The sequence below is a fragment of the Temnothorax nylanderi genome, unplaced genomic scaffold (assembly GCF_030848795.1).
Source record: "Temnothorax nylanderi isolate EJ_2023f unplaced genomic scaffold, tnyl_v1.0 TNYL_tig0055_pilon, whole genome shotgun sequence".
Classification (NCBI taxonomy): Eukaryota; Metazoa; Arthropoda; class Insecta; order Hymenoptera; family Formicidae; genus Temnothorax; species Temnothorax nylanderi.
The window spans coordinates 885,807-898,384 of NW_027249117.1; the positions used below are offsets into that span (position 1 = coordinate 885,807).

Consider the following 12,578-nt stretch of genomic DNA (forward strand, 5'->3'; position numbering starts at 1 on the left):
AGCTTAGAAAAAAAAGTAACAATAAAATAATTGTTGTAAATTTATCGAATGCAAAACATATTTTTGTTAATAACAAATATGATATTTTTGATAAACTAATTATATTTCAATCCGATTAATATGTAAAAGATTTTAGGAAGAATCAAGTTTTAATATAAATATTTATTTTTATGTAAAAATACTTTATGTAATTTATATTTATATATATAATATAATAAACAAATATCATAAAAATAAATCGTTTTTAATAATTCTGGACGAGCAAACACAGTATACATGATTTTATATGATAGCGTAAATAGCCTTATTATTTTAGATTACCTACTATATAAAATAAATATTATATAATAATTTTCTTTTTTTTCTAATAACTACTTTTTTTACGAACCTTTAAATATGCAATTCCATCGAAAACCCATATAAAAGCGTTTTATTAATTGATATCTTCATTTTTTTTAATACTGTCGTAATAAGCCGTTTAAGGAGGTTCAGTGGCTACAAAAAAATGCAGCCAGTTTCATGAAATTTTAATATGTTGTTCTGGAATGCAAAATAGAATTATGTGAATTTTTTGGGAATTTTTCACCGTCCCGTTTTGAAAAAAATCTACTCCAAAAATTGTACTTTTTAGCATAGGTTCTTATGGGAAATAACATATTGCATACCTTCAGAATTAAATAAGTGCAAGAAAAAATGCAAATGATAAGGGAAAAAAAATATGCACATGTAACTTAATAATTTACAAATAAATGAGTGAAAGAAAGGGGAAGGTTACCGCACATTTCGTAGAAAAATTAATTATTAAAGCATAAATTGCTTGATTTTTCGTCTGCTAGACTGCCACGGTCGTGAGCAGCAGCACGCACTATACACGCGGCGACCAATCAGAGCAATCCCCTTCACTCCCACTACTTCAAACGCTAGTGCGCTGTTGCCAGAACCCCCGCGTCCCACTGCTCCCCCCGATGAAGCCATCGAACCTCCTTAATGTGTGCTTCTTTCATTTTTTAAATATCATTTGGTTTACTTGGAGTAAATCTATACATATTATCCTCAAATACTATTAAATTATAGAACCATCAAAAATATGCAATATGTACCTAAATAACAATGACTTTTATTAATAACAATGACTTTTTAATTGGGGTGTAAAACCCCAGGTGACCATTTATGAAAAAAAAGAAAATGAGGCCTGTTCTCTGGTTTACTTGCATGGTGCTTTTTCCTACTAGATATTTTAAATCAATTATCTTCGACGAGAAAAAAAATATGATTGTACAATTGTTTCCCAATTTAACGAACTTACCGAATTCGATACGGTCTATCTTCGCTATGCTCACGTTTTCTCGGGTCGTATGTAAGCCCTGAAATTCTAGGGACGCCACGTTCAATCAACGACAAAGGAGGTCTGGCTGTGGGACTCTGACTACTTGATATCAACCACTTTACTCCGCGCACGCAGGAGTTATGGCCTTGATCCATACTGTGGGCAAGTTGCGCGGCACCTTCGCGTTACCGTCGCTGTCGCCGCCGCCGCGCGCCATCGTCGTCGTCGCCGTCGCCGTCGTGCACACGGTAAATCGTGTGCGCCGCGTGCGCTGTGGTATACCCACAGGCACGAACACAATACGCGGTAATTGAGTTACAGAGGCATAGCGCGCGCACAGGCAACTCTTCAGAGCCCGTGAGCGATTCCACACACGTGGACGACACGATAGAATTGCAGGTCCGACCCGACCGCGTCCGGGCACATCCCTCGGAATGCGATACCGATAGACGAGAATCCGTACACCGATTTTTCCCGCTTTCAGAACGTCTTCCAGTGCTGCATCAGCAGCATATCCTAGAGATATGAATCTGATCTCTCTGAAACCAATATTACCGTGATGAACTTAACGACATCCTCATGACGAATAAATCATTTTAGGCGGACTATCAAGCAATTAAGTACGCGTTTCTTTTTATTTACTGTTTCGACGTCTTTTAACTAATGATTCCAGAAAATATTAGGTAAAACGCTGAGTTTTGTGCATACCTATGTATATTCGCGATGAAACTAACAGATAGCAAAAAAGCATCTGTCTTCACGTTGGATCCGCGTGCAACTTTTTCATCTTCGCCAAGCGCTTTCTCTCCTCTTCATTTTTTCTACGCTCGTCCCACGCACGCGCGCGTAACGCGGCATACACGCGGCAACCGTGTCGCGAGGCAATAATATTTTTCACACCGCGACAGTGGCGATCGATTATTTCTGATCCGAGTAATAATAATATGTGAATGCAATTGCTCCGTCGTTTAGATTAGCTATTAATTGCTTCCCCCCTCGGTGTATTTCATATGATGGGTGTCATTTATGGCCGCGTCGTTGCCGCGCGAGAGAAACAACTTGATACTGCCTCCGGCGCGATTGGTTGCGTCTCGCACCGCGGACGTTCGCGAGTTTAATGTGCACGTATGTACGTGTCTACGATTCAGACGGGTCTTACCAGCTACAAGTTCGATCTTGCGATTGGGACGCGACCTTTCTATTCCGAGAAAGAGAGAGGACAATCCGAATCGAATTTGTCATTCGAATACTTAACGTGAAGTCGAATCCAAAAATGAACGAGCGCGAACAAAGCCGAACCGTTCGTACTTATTGAGATTGCTTATTCGCGTTTGTTCGCACTTGTTCACTCGGTTTGATTTGGCTCCGGCCTTACGCAAGTGATGGGATTAATGATGATTACGATGAAGAACCTACGTCTGCAACCTTTTTGTGCTGTACAGGAAATGATTCAAATTTTCGACGATTATCCTCCTAAACGAAATGTAATGCTTGTATATCCAAAAAATTTTGCTTTTTATTAAAGAATAACGCACGAGAGGCGATCTTTCTTTTTTAATTAAGAGAAATAAATTAGCAAATAACGCTGAAATTGAGTCCATATTGCTGTCAAATTTGATATTAATTAAATCTACATTAATTTTTTACGATTTGTAAGTCTAGCAACTACATATATACAACAAGAAAAATTGTCTAAAAAATGAGCTAATTTTAAACAGCTGTAACTTTGTTTAAAAAAATGGGAATCCAAATCTAACAAAAGAATTTTGAAGCTTGAAATCTCTACTTTCGAAAGGTCACAGCTGTTTTTCACTTTCTTCAATTATGGTAATTTTAACATGACACAGAAAACTACGAGCTCGACGAATAAGCTTGTCACTTTGTGGGCGTGTTACGTGTACAAAAAGGACCTGACAAAGTTTCTTGACCTTTTCATGTCAAGGCCTAGTTTACCTTTTTTTTTTTAGATTTTAATTTAAATTTTTTCTTATCAAGTTATCGAGAAATGGAGAAAAAAAGGGCATTTAGACTTTAATCGTTCATCTCTGTTAAAAATCATCGTTCAGCAATTCCAGAAATAGATCGAACTGAATTTTTGCTCTATAATATGGTATAATTGTAAAAATTCGCGATTTCTCTCTTTTTTATTTAAACCTCGGAAAAAATTATGCAAAATAACTGAAAAAATGTTATCGTCTAAACTTTTTGTGCCTCTTACAATTATAGTACTCCAATAAACTTGAAAAAAATCATAGACTTGCTGTGATAATTTTTTTATAATGATCCGCACGTTTAAATGGATCGATGCATACAATGTATCATGGAAATACTTGATTTGCTTTGATAAAAAAATTTTAAAAATCCGTTGCAGAAAAATCTTTTCAGCATCCGCGTAACTGTTTAACTGTTTAACTTCCTCAGCATAAAATTAAAAAAATGCAAAATGTCTTCTTTAACTTCTCCCAAAACGCACCACGTAGAAGTTGTACGGTTGGGTTTGCGCTTCATTATGCGTGTTTATTTGAACGTGATGAACGGTTTAACGTCTCTTGCGAAAGACAGAATTTCTCTCACGGGAGACCCCGTTAATTTCTCGTGCGGAGAGGTGCAGTTTAGAACATTAAAATTCCTGTGATTAAGTGGACTCAAACCCGGTTTTTTTGTGGTTACGAATCTGGCGCTTTACCATTAAACTAGGTCATAGGTCACCCCTTCAATAAAAATATTATCACAGCAAGTCTGTAACTTTTTTCAAGTTTGGAGTACTAAGAGGCACACAAATTCTAGATAAATTTTTTTTAATTACCTTACATAATTTTTTCCGAGGTTTAAATGAAAAAAAAATCGCGAATTTTTTACGTTATCTTCATCTATTTGTAACATGTCCACAAGTTTTTAAAAAATCAGCCATACCATTTCTGGAATTGTTGGACGATGATTTTTAACGGAGTTATGAACAATCAAAGTCAAACTGCCCATTTTTTCTCCATTTCTGGATAATTTGATAAGAAAAAAATGAAATTAAAATCTTAAAAAAAGGACTTACAGGGAAAAACTTCAGGTTTCAACATAAAAAGCTAAAAAAATTTGTTTAGGTCCTTTTCGTGTACATGACACGCCTACAAAGTGACAAGAATTTCTTATTTCGTCGAGCTCGTAGTTTTCTGTATGTTAAAATTATCATAATTGAAGAAAGTGAAAAACAGCTGCGACCATTCAAAAGTAGATTTAAGGTCGTTCTCCGGAAAATCGATTTTTTCTAGATTTTTTTGAAACTGTGAATATACGTTAATTTAGGTGTGCTTTATGCGATAGTATAAATTTCAATACCTCTTGCGGTATTAAAAATCGAGATACTGAGTTTCAAAGTTTCAACTTTTAACATGTAATTCCTATTCCGAGCTATTGTAAAAGAGACATTATAATGAATTGTGAAAAAAGTTTTCTCTAAATGTTTTTGAAAAATTAGTATATGTATAATGCTCCATAAAAATAGAAATAATATGCAATTAAGTGTCAATACCCTTGCGGTACTCGTTTTCGAGAAATACTTGTGTAAAGTACGCGATTTGATGAATTTTTCGCTCGGTTCAGAGTGACAGAAGAGAAGAGGCGTCAGTTACTTGGCAACGCCGCATGAGTTCTCTCGCGTGAAGTTAACTTCTTATTTTTTAGATGTTATTATATGTAATATTTTGTATATAAACATCTTTTTAAGCACGAATACAAGTTGAGCACGACTGGAGCCGGAGAACGTCCTTAAAGCTTTGATACATATATATATATTTTTTTTTAGATTTAGATTCCCATTTTTTAAAACAAAGTTATAGTTTTAAAATTTGCTTATTTTTTAAGACAATTTTTCTTGATTTCTTAATTATTTGGTGAAGTATATATACATATGTATATATTATATATTATCGAAATAGAAAAGATAAGAAAAGTTAAATATCTTATCGAGATGAGCCTCAATATAATGCTATGTAATTCCATCTACAGCTACATAACGACAAACAAGAGACGCAGAAACATTAAGGTGGCACTCTCTAACGGTTGTTCTTTGCACTAACGGAGAAATGTTGGAGTTGGAAGTGTGAAATGGTGTGAGACATTGGAATGCAATCGCGAAAGAGGAGGCAATTGACGCTTCGGTAATGCTGTATTACGATTTATATAAAAAAGAGTTTGGAAGTTTATTTTCAAAATATTCTTAGTAAACATTAACTGTCAGAGCGCACTAGATTAACTAAATTGTCCTAAGGTTTGAGAGGAATGTTGGGCCAGTATTGTGGATTCGCTGTATCTTCGTATCGCTCCACCGTACTCTGCAGAGCGGTTTCCATCGCCAATACCTTGGATCCGGCGTCGCCGTACAGCAGCTCTGCCTCCTTGTTTCTCACCCGGGCCTTCTCGGCGGCGCCGACGAAGGGCGTTTCCTCCGAATTCTCCTCGTGCGCGGCCCTGTTAAATCCGTCCTGTTGCCGCATCTCTCGCTTATGCCTCTCGCTCGTCTCAAAGAAGTTCAACATGTCCTCGGTCACATTGAACTCCAGGTCCTCATTATCCGTCCCGAGTTCCGCGTGGTTCTCGTCCCGCGTGTCGTCGTCATTGTTGCCCTCGCCGTTACCCCCCGCGTGATAACCGTCTTGCCGAGTGTCACAATAGCCGCGATGCCGAGCTAAGAGTCTCACTCGGTCGCGCAGCAGTTTGTTCTCGTGCTCGAGGGCGACGCAACGCGATCTCCACCAGGTTATGCTGTGTCTGCAAATCGGCAAGGTGCCTTTTGAGGATCGACGATTCTCTTCGACCTTCTCTTCGACGTCTATTTCACTTGTGAACTCACCGTTTCTGCCATTCCTGGGCCACCGCGTAATTCTTCCAGAAAGCGTCGGCCTGCATCGTGCCCGTCGCTAGCGTCTCGCGTGCATCGGTGACATACTCGGGGAAGACCTTCCAATGCCTTTCGGACCTAACCCTAACCTCACACTTGATCCGCTCGCGCATCCGCCGTTGCTTCAAGCGTCGCTTCCTTCTCTGCTTCCCGTGCCGTTTCGTTTTGACGGCAAATTCCATGCTCGGTCGAATTTTCTTTGTTACGAAAAATCAGCTGAGTATACCTGACAGCCATAAGTACGTCATTGTTTACATTCCAATGCGCGAACCGTACACAAACGCCATGACATCCACCGCGAAGCGATGGAACTTTTGGAGCAATATATAAATATTTTTATATTATAAATGAATAAATCAGCGATAAAATATCGAAAAAATATATTTTTTAACAAATTAATATTTCGATATTTTTTATTCTATCATGGATCTCGATGTATTTTTTTTTATCAATTAACAATAAGTGATCACAATTAAGACTTTAATCAACTCGATTGACTATCGTCGTTATAACAAATCGACCATTGATTTTGGTCCTTCCAAATTGTAATTTTGAAGCTTCTATATAAGCATCATACTTAAATAATTTAATTTATTGCGAAAAATAGCAAGTGATACTTATTAGTAATATAAAATTACCAATTTAATTCAATATATTTCCAGCTTTGATATAAAATTGCTTTTCAAAACAAAATACTAGTCAGCGCATAATTTAAAGCAAGATATAAAATTCACCAAATTATTAAGCGCAGAAAAACCCCGCCTGATAATATCAATATTTATATTATGTGTTATACACATTTATCAACGTCAGTTGATATTTATTTGTTAGTGTATTTCTTACTAATTTTCCCGTCCTTTAAATTATTTTATAGACACTAGACAGAATGACTACAAGAGGGAGAAAACAACACATCAGGAGTATATGAAAGATTAAATAGGTGATTTTTATTAGAAATGTACAGTAATATCGTCAAGCTTTATACAAATCTAGAAAAGAGACTGTAACTTAGGTGAAAGTTACGCGTATATAACACTTATCGAGGTCTGAGGATGTCGTCTTTGTTATGTTTTCGCGCATCACAATCGTCGCGGGTTCTTTTTCGCGCTAAAATATCTGCACGGCTCTTGCACGAGCAGCGATTATAATCTGTTTCTTCCCTTCCATTTTTTCTCTGTACACGCAGTAAGTGTTATAAATATCTCAAAATTCAACACTACAATTAGTTACTTCTCGAAACTTATCGATTACATTCACATTCTACAGTTTAGAATTTCAATCTCGATCACAATCAATCAATCACAACGTTTAAAGCAAAAGAATTGCATCTACCATCCAATTAAAAGAAATCTGATCGATATACGTTTAGGAACATGCTTCCTATCGTTTATGCCTCGAAGCATCGATTTAATTTCGTTGAAAGCTGCGTGGAAATTATTGTCAATAATATGTTTAAAATATAAGATTAGCTACTTTCAAACTATAAGATAATATGTGAGACTCCCGTTTGCAGATGTAAAGATTGCAACAGATATATTATCCTCCGTTCGCGTAGACTCTCAATCAGTTTTCTGTTAGTGAATGATTATAAAGGTCCAGTCCTGACCTCACATATACGACATGTTCAATCCGCGTTCAAACGATACCTCGTCATCTCCTAATTTAACATTGGCGCTGCCTGAACTATTTCTTCTCGAATTGCTACGAGGACCATTAGCTCGGACATTATTACTGGACGCTTCGTCATCGCTTCCATTCGTTGATGACGATTTATGCAATGGCTCCAATCCGATAATTACACGAACATCATCAGGAATCTGATGTTCCACGGACATCAGCTGATAGTAAATACCTTCTGCCTTAGAGACTGTCCAAGGCAACTCGATATGAAGTGACAAGTCGTTTATGTGCTGTAAACAGTAACATTACAACAGGATAGATCTCGACAAATTCGCGATTATATCGGGAAAATGCTTTGAGTTACCTTCAAAATTTCCGTAAATCCGTAATTGTTCTCTATTAAAATATTCTTCTCTGTGTCCAAAATAGCTGCACATATAAGCAAATGAAAGTTTTTACAGGGTAGATCGGTCCATAGGATCTCCCATAATTTCAATATGTCGATTGCGCTAAATTCCCGCTTGAATAATACCAACAACCATCGAAAGCAAAAGAACATGTTGCCAGAATCGTGTCTATTCAGATAGTACGCTAATTGCGGTTCCGTAGTGCATAATAACGTGTACAATTGACACAATTGTGCTTTCATACCTTTCTGATCCATTTCAAAATTAGTGCTCTGTTTTAAAATAATAAAAGTTACTTGCAGGTATACGTAGTGCGTATTATACTACGTATGTATGTAGAGAACATCACTCTTACCACTTTATCCATGAATCCAACAAAACACCAAAACGCATCTACTTCATTATCCATTAAAAACAAGATAGGGCTAAGAAGATCGCTCATACCCTGAACATATCCTAAATCGAAATTGTACATCACGTAGGTCATGAGTATGTCGTATAATTGCTCCAAGTGTGGATTATTATCCCCCGCATAATAAGGATGTGTTCTATCTGTTCTGTTAACATCCTTTTCTGAAATAACATTAAGAAATTCAATTTTTAATTCAAAACATAAAAGCACATAACTAGTCCTATAAAAATAACAATTTTACTACTTTACCTATCAAACTTTTTCGTTCTCTATAATCAGAAAACCGACTCTCTTGCGCGGTCGTGAATGTACGCCATTGTAATTTCATCGTGAAATACTCGTCAGTCTTTTTCCTCTTAAGTTCTAATCTTTCGTTATGCGTCGATTTCCATGGGTAATAATTCAATAAAAATTTCCATACTTCAAAACGCAATGATGGACAAATACCCTAATAAATTATCATAAATATATCATAAAATTATGTTTTCACCATATAGAATACTTATATCATTCACACGAGAAAAGAACGGGTATCCCTCCAACTTATATCATTGATGAAAAAATATTTAGACACATACCCCTCGAAAGATAATTTCTTTGACAGCTTCAGGATTAGTGATTCTTCCTTGTCGATCTTTACATTTCTCCCACTGTTCTTGTGTCAATGGCGCACCTAACAGATTTATAATTTTTATTTAAGCATAACATATATATATATATATATATATATATATATGGAGGGGTAAAAACCAATAGTGGTGTAAGTCAAATTTTTTAAGATATTGACTCGTGTGCATAGATGCAAACTATACAATATATAAATTGCAATATATAAATTGCTTATGGTTTTTACTCCTCCATATATACACAATTGAAAATGTTATAAGCAAACATCCTATAATATAGTGATATCTGAATTTTTGAATGTATACAATAATGTATTATTACCACGCGGACATGGTGGTCGCAGAGGTAGGTCCACTCCAACTCCAATCACTTCGTACTCTTCTCCAGATCCTATAGACACAGATACATGCGGATGATGATCGATCGTAAGAGACTGATTTAATAAATCGGCGACTGCTTCTTCAACTGGTCGCTTTACTGGCTCTTTATACACTGTAACATTAGTAATATACGTATATAAAACTATTTATGTTTACCGATGTAATGAAAATTAGGATCTATTTATTACTGCTGAAGGATACAGGAGAAGAACGATCAATGTCCATCCAGAGTAATTTCGAGAAAAATACAATTTTAAGTTTCAAGATATCAGATATCTTATATCTTGAAAATAGTACCGACAGTGCAAATATCGGAATGCGTAGTGTTTACCTAGTGTTTACATTGTATGCTGGACTTTAATGGTTCTATCACACAAACGTGTGGACTATGATCGTTTTCTCCCAGCGCAGCACATCTTTCGGCCTTATTTCCAATGAATTGTAACTGTTCTCGATCAAAACAGATAAGAACTGTGAAAGTTCTTTGAAAATGTCACACGATAGCATGATCAGATCAATTTCGACAAAAAGTGGACTTTGATCCTTCAGATGTATTCATTACAGATTACTAATCTATCCTCTTACACCAGATATCTGCGAGTTTGCTGAATGCCTCCAGCGTTGTTTCATAGGGACGATTATGTAAGTTTTTCACAAACTTCCACACATAATCAGAAGCGTTCTCTTGAAACAGATCCAACTCGGCGAAGGATTTCTTCAATACAGTCTCAACTTCGTCCATCACCAGATATAAATTCTTGTCCGAGCGTGATTTTACAAATTTAATAAATCCCTTCAGCGAATTAACAAAACTTTCAGCATTAGCCAGCTGAAAGAAGGCAACGTAGGTGGTACCATCCCTCTGCATAAATATGAGCTGCTGTCCACCGTGATTCACTCGAAACGACTTCAAGTCGGAGAACAATATTTTAACGGTTCTCGTACGTCCGGAGTCCGGACCTTCCGAATTCGTGCGAGTCCTTCTCGTATGCGTATCCACTAAGGACCATTCTGGATCTTGATCTTGCCACTCCGATACCACGGAATCTTCTACAGGCTTCCATTCTATGCATTTGCCGAAACTCTGCGATGCAAAAATAAACAAGCTTCTTATGACAGGTTTGTGTACATACATGTTTACATAACATTAACTGTAATAACAGAATCTTACATATTCCACGATATTGAGCGTTCCTGAACTGTGAACCTCGTCTTCTCTGGCATTCGCTCCACGAAGTACAACGCCCGTATGGATGCAGAGATCCTGGTATCAACAGAATTAATGATAAATCAAGGATTTGCAAGAAGTAATAGCTACCCAGGTAGAACATAAAACTCATAATGACATCATCAGGATGACGTCATCAGGACTTTATTCATCACTTAAAAATCACTTAAACGCTATTTTAACGTCACTTTGATCTCATTATGACTCTTTGTTCTGCTTGGGTAGCAGAACTGGGTACATCTCTGAAATGTAGAACTGCAGGTTCGGAAGTTCTTAACATTAACGCGAGTGCTGCTGCTGATGTAATCAAAGATAATGGCCAACAGTGAATTATAGATACTATTTATAAGCAAATAACAAAATATCAAATGCAAATTGTATTCTTAATTTCGACGTGGAGCAAGAATCACCCACGCGTCGATCGTTCGCGAGGTGCCGAGAGTCGAGTTGCGAACCTAACCTCTCCGGCCAAACAGAAAAAAAACGCTCGGAGAGCGAGACCGTCGATCGGATCGAACGCCGGGCGTTCGCGGTCACGGTCGATCGGTCGAGGACGCGGAACGTCGAAATTCCGCGCCCGCCGTCGAATCGCGCGACGGTTTCGCACACGGGTGTACATACACGCGGGCGGGTGCACTCTCGGCGAACGTGTCATCCCGTGCGATCGCACGCGCGGAACGTGAACACGTTACGAGCACAGCCCGGCGTAAGTACGCGCCGTCCACGTCCACCCGCGACACGTCGGGAGGAAGAAACGGGGCGTCCCCGCGCTCACCTTTCCCTGCTCCGTGGGCTCGAACATCTCGGGCCTCGCGCGATCAGCCGTCGTCCTCGTCGAATTCAGCTCCCTGCACTCGCTCTCATCGCAACTGTCCCACATCGCGGCACTGTACCCTCCGTCCCGCTCATCCCCTCCTTCGCCGTCTCTCTCTCTCTCTCTATCGCGCGCGCGCGCGCGTCCGAGGCACCCGTCGCCTCGCTCGTTCGCGGACGATAACGCCGTCCGCCCGGCCCGCCGTTTATTGCGCGGCTTTGATCCCGCGTTGCCTCGCGAATTAAAGTAACGAGCGCGCCGCGAGAGGGACCGGATGCTTTTCACCGAGTTGAAACTCCGGATCCTCAGCTTCTTGGGGCGAGCGGCGAACGTGACAGAGAACATTCCCGAACATTCCCACGTGTGTATCCGGATAGCAAGGAGAATTAAAAAAAGAATTTTTTTTATAATTTATATATATATATATATATATATAAATTCCCGGTAGGGTAGCCGCTCTAAAAATTTGAATGAAAAAAATCACTCCTACCTTTTATAAGTGCCGGCACTCAAATTGGAGTGATAACCTTCTCTTTTGGAGTGAGTGGAGTGACTATCGCAATCACTCTAATAAGTCTAATATATTAGTGACGAAACCACTGTTTGAGATTTAGAGAGTACAGACGTCGAATATACGACGTTATAGAAGCTCTGATATCGTCGCAGTTTCTAATGCAAATTGATCCGTAAATTGGAGAGATCTCATTGCAAACCGGTTTCGTTTAATCGGATTGAGAAGTTCTTCTTGACGAGAAGAACGTTTAAAGTGCGTGGTTTGTGGATGCGTAGAAACGCCCGCGAGTACTTCAAATGGATGTACTTCGATCGCGTGTTTGCGGTGCGCAGAGATGTGCAAAATGGGTGTCCAAACC

At 38.4% G+C, this 12,578-nt stretch overlaps 2 protein-coding genes across 2 annotated transcripts; both read right to left on the minus strand.

Annotated features, from left to right (window-relative positions):
• Positions 1-5,489: 5,489 nt before the first annotated feature.
• On the minus strand, positions 5,490-6,528 carry LOC139772951 (uncharacterized). The gene is made up of 2 exons (XM_071707028.1): positions 6,171-6,528; positions 5,490-6,088 (listed from the first exon to the last, which is right to left on the minus strand). Exons 1-2 carry the CDS (start codon positions 6,398-6,400, stop codon positions 5,584-5,586), a joined length of 735 nt encoding a protein of 244 aa, XP_071563129.1. The 5' UTR covers positions 6,401-6,528; the 3' UTR covers positions 5,490-5,583.
• Positions 6,529-7,139: 611 nt separating this feature from the next.
• Tbc1d15-17 (TBC1 domain family member 15/17) lies at positions 7,140-11,849 on the minus strand. Its single transcript, XM_071707029.1, has 10 exons — positions 11,668-11,849; positions 10,836-10,928; positions 10,250-10,748; positions 9,606-9,776; positions 9,236-9,330; positions 8,907-9,105; positions 8,601-8,818; positions 8,203-8,517; positions 7,865-8,128; positions 7,140-7,392 (listed from the first exon to the last, which is right to left on the minus strand). The coding sequence occupies exons 1-10, from the start codon at positions 11,770-11,772 to the stop codon at positions 7,255-7,257; spliced, it is 2,097 nt and encodes a 698-aa protein (XP_071563130.1). The 5' UTR covers positions 11,773-11,849; the 3' UTR covers positions 7,140-7,254.
• Between the last annotated feature and the right edge of the window lie 729 nt (positions 11,850-12,578).

What these genes read in the sequence shown, in the direction of transcription:
- LOC139772951 (XM_071707028.1), bottom strand. Translation starts at nt 6,400, where the DNA reads ATGGAATTTGCCGTCAAAACGAAACGGCACGGGAAGCAGAGAAGGAAG. An exon ending in GCCCAGGAATGGCAGAAACG is followed by an intron (nt 6,089 to 6,170) that starts GTGAGTTCACAA and finishes GCCGATTTGCAG; the next exon opens with ACACAGCATAACCTGGTGGA.
- Tbc1d15-17 (XM_071707029.1), bottom strand. Translation starts at nt 11,772, where the DNA reads ATGTGGGACAGTTGCGATGAGAGCGAGTGCAGGGAGCTGAATTCGACG. An exon ending in TTGGATTCATGGATAAAGTG is followed by an intron (nt 8,518 to 8,600) that starts GTAAGAGTGATG and finishes ATTTTAAAACAG; the next exon opens with AGCACTAATTTTGAAATGGA. An exon ending in GATTTACGGAAATTTTGAAG is followed by an intron (nt 8,129 to 8,202) that starts GTAACTCAAAGC and finishes TACTGTTTACAG; the next exon opens with CACATAAACGACTTGTCACT.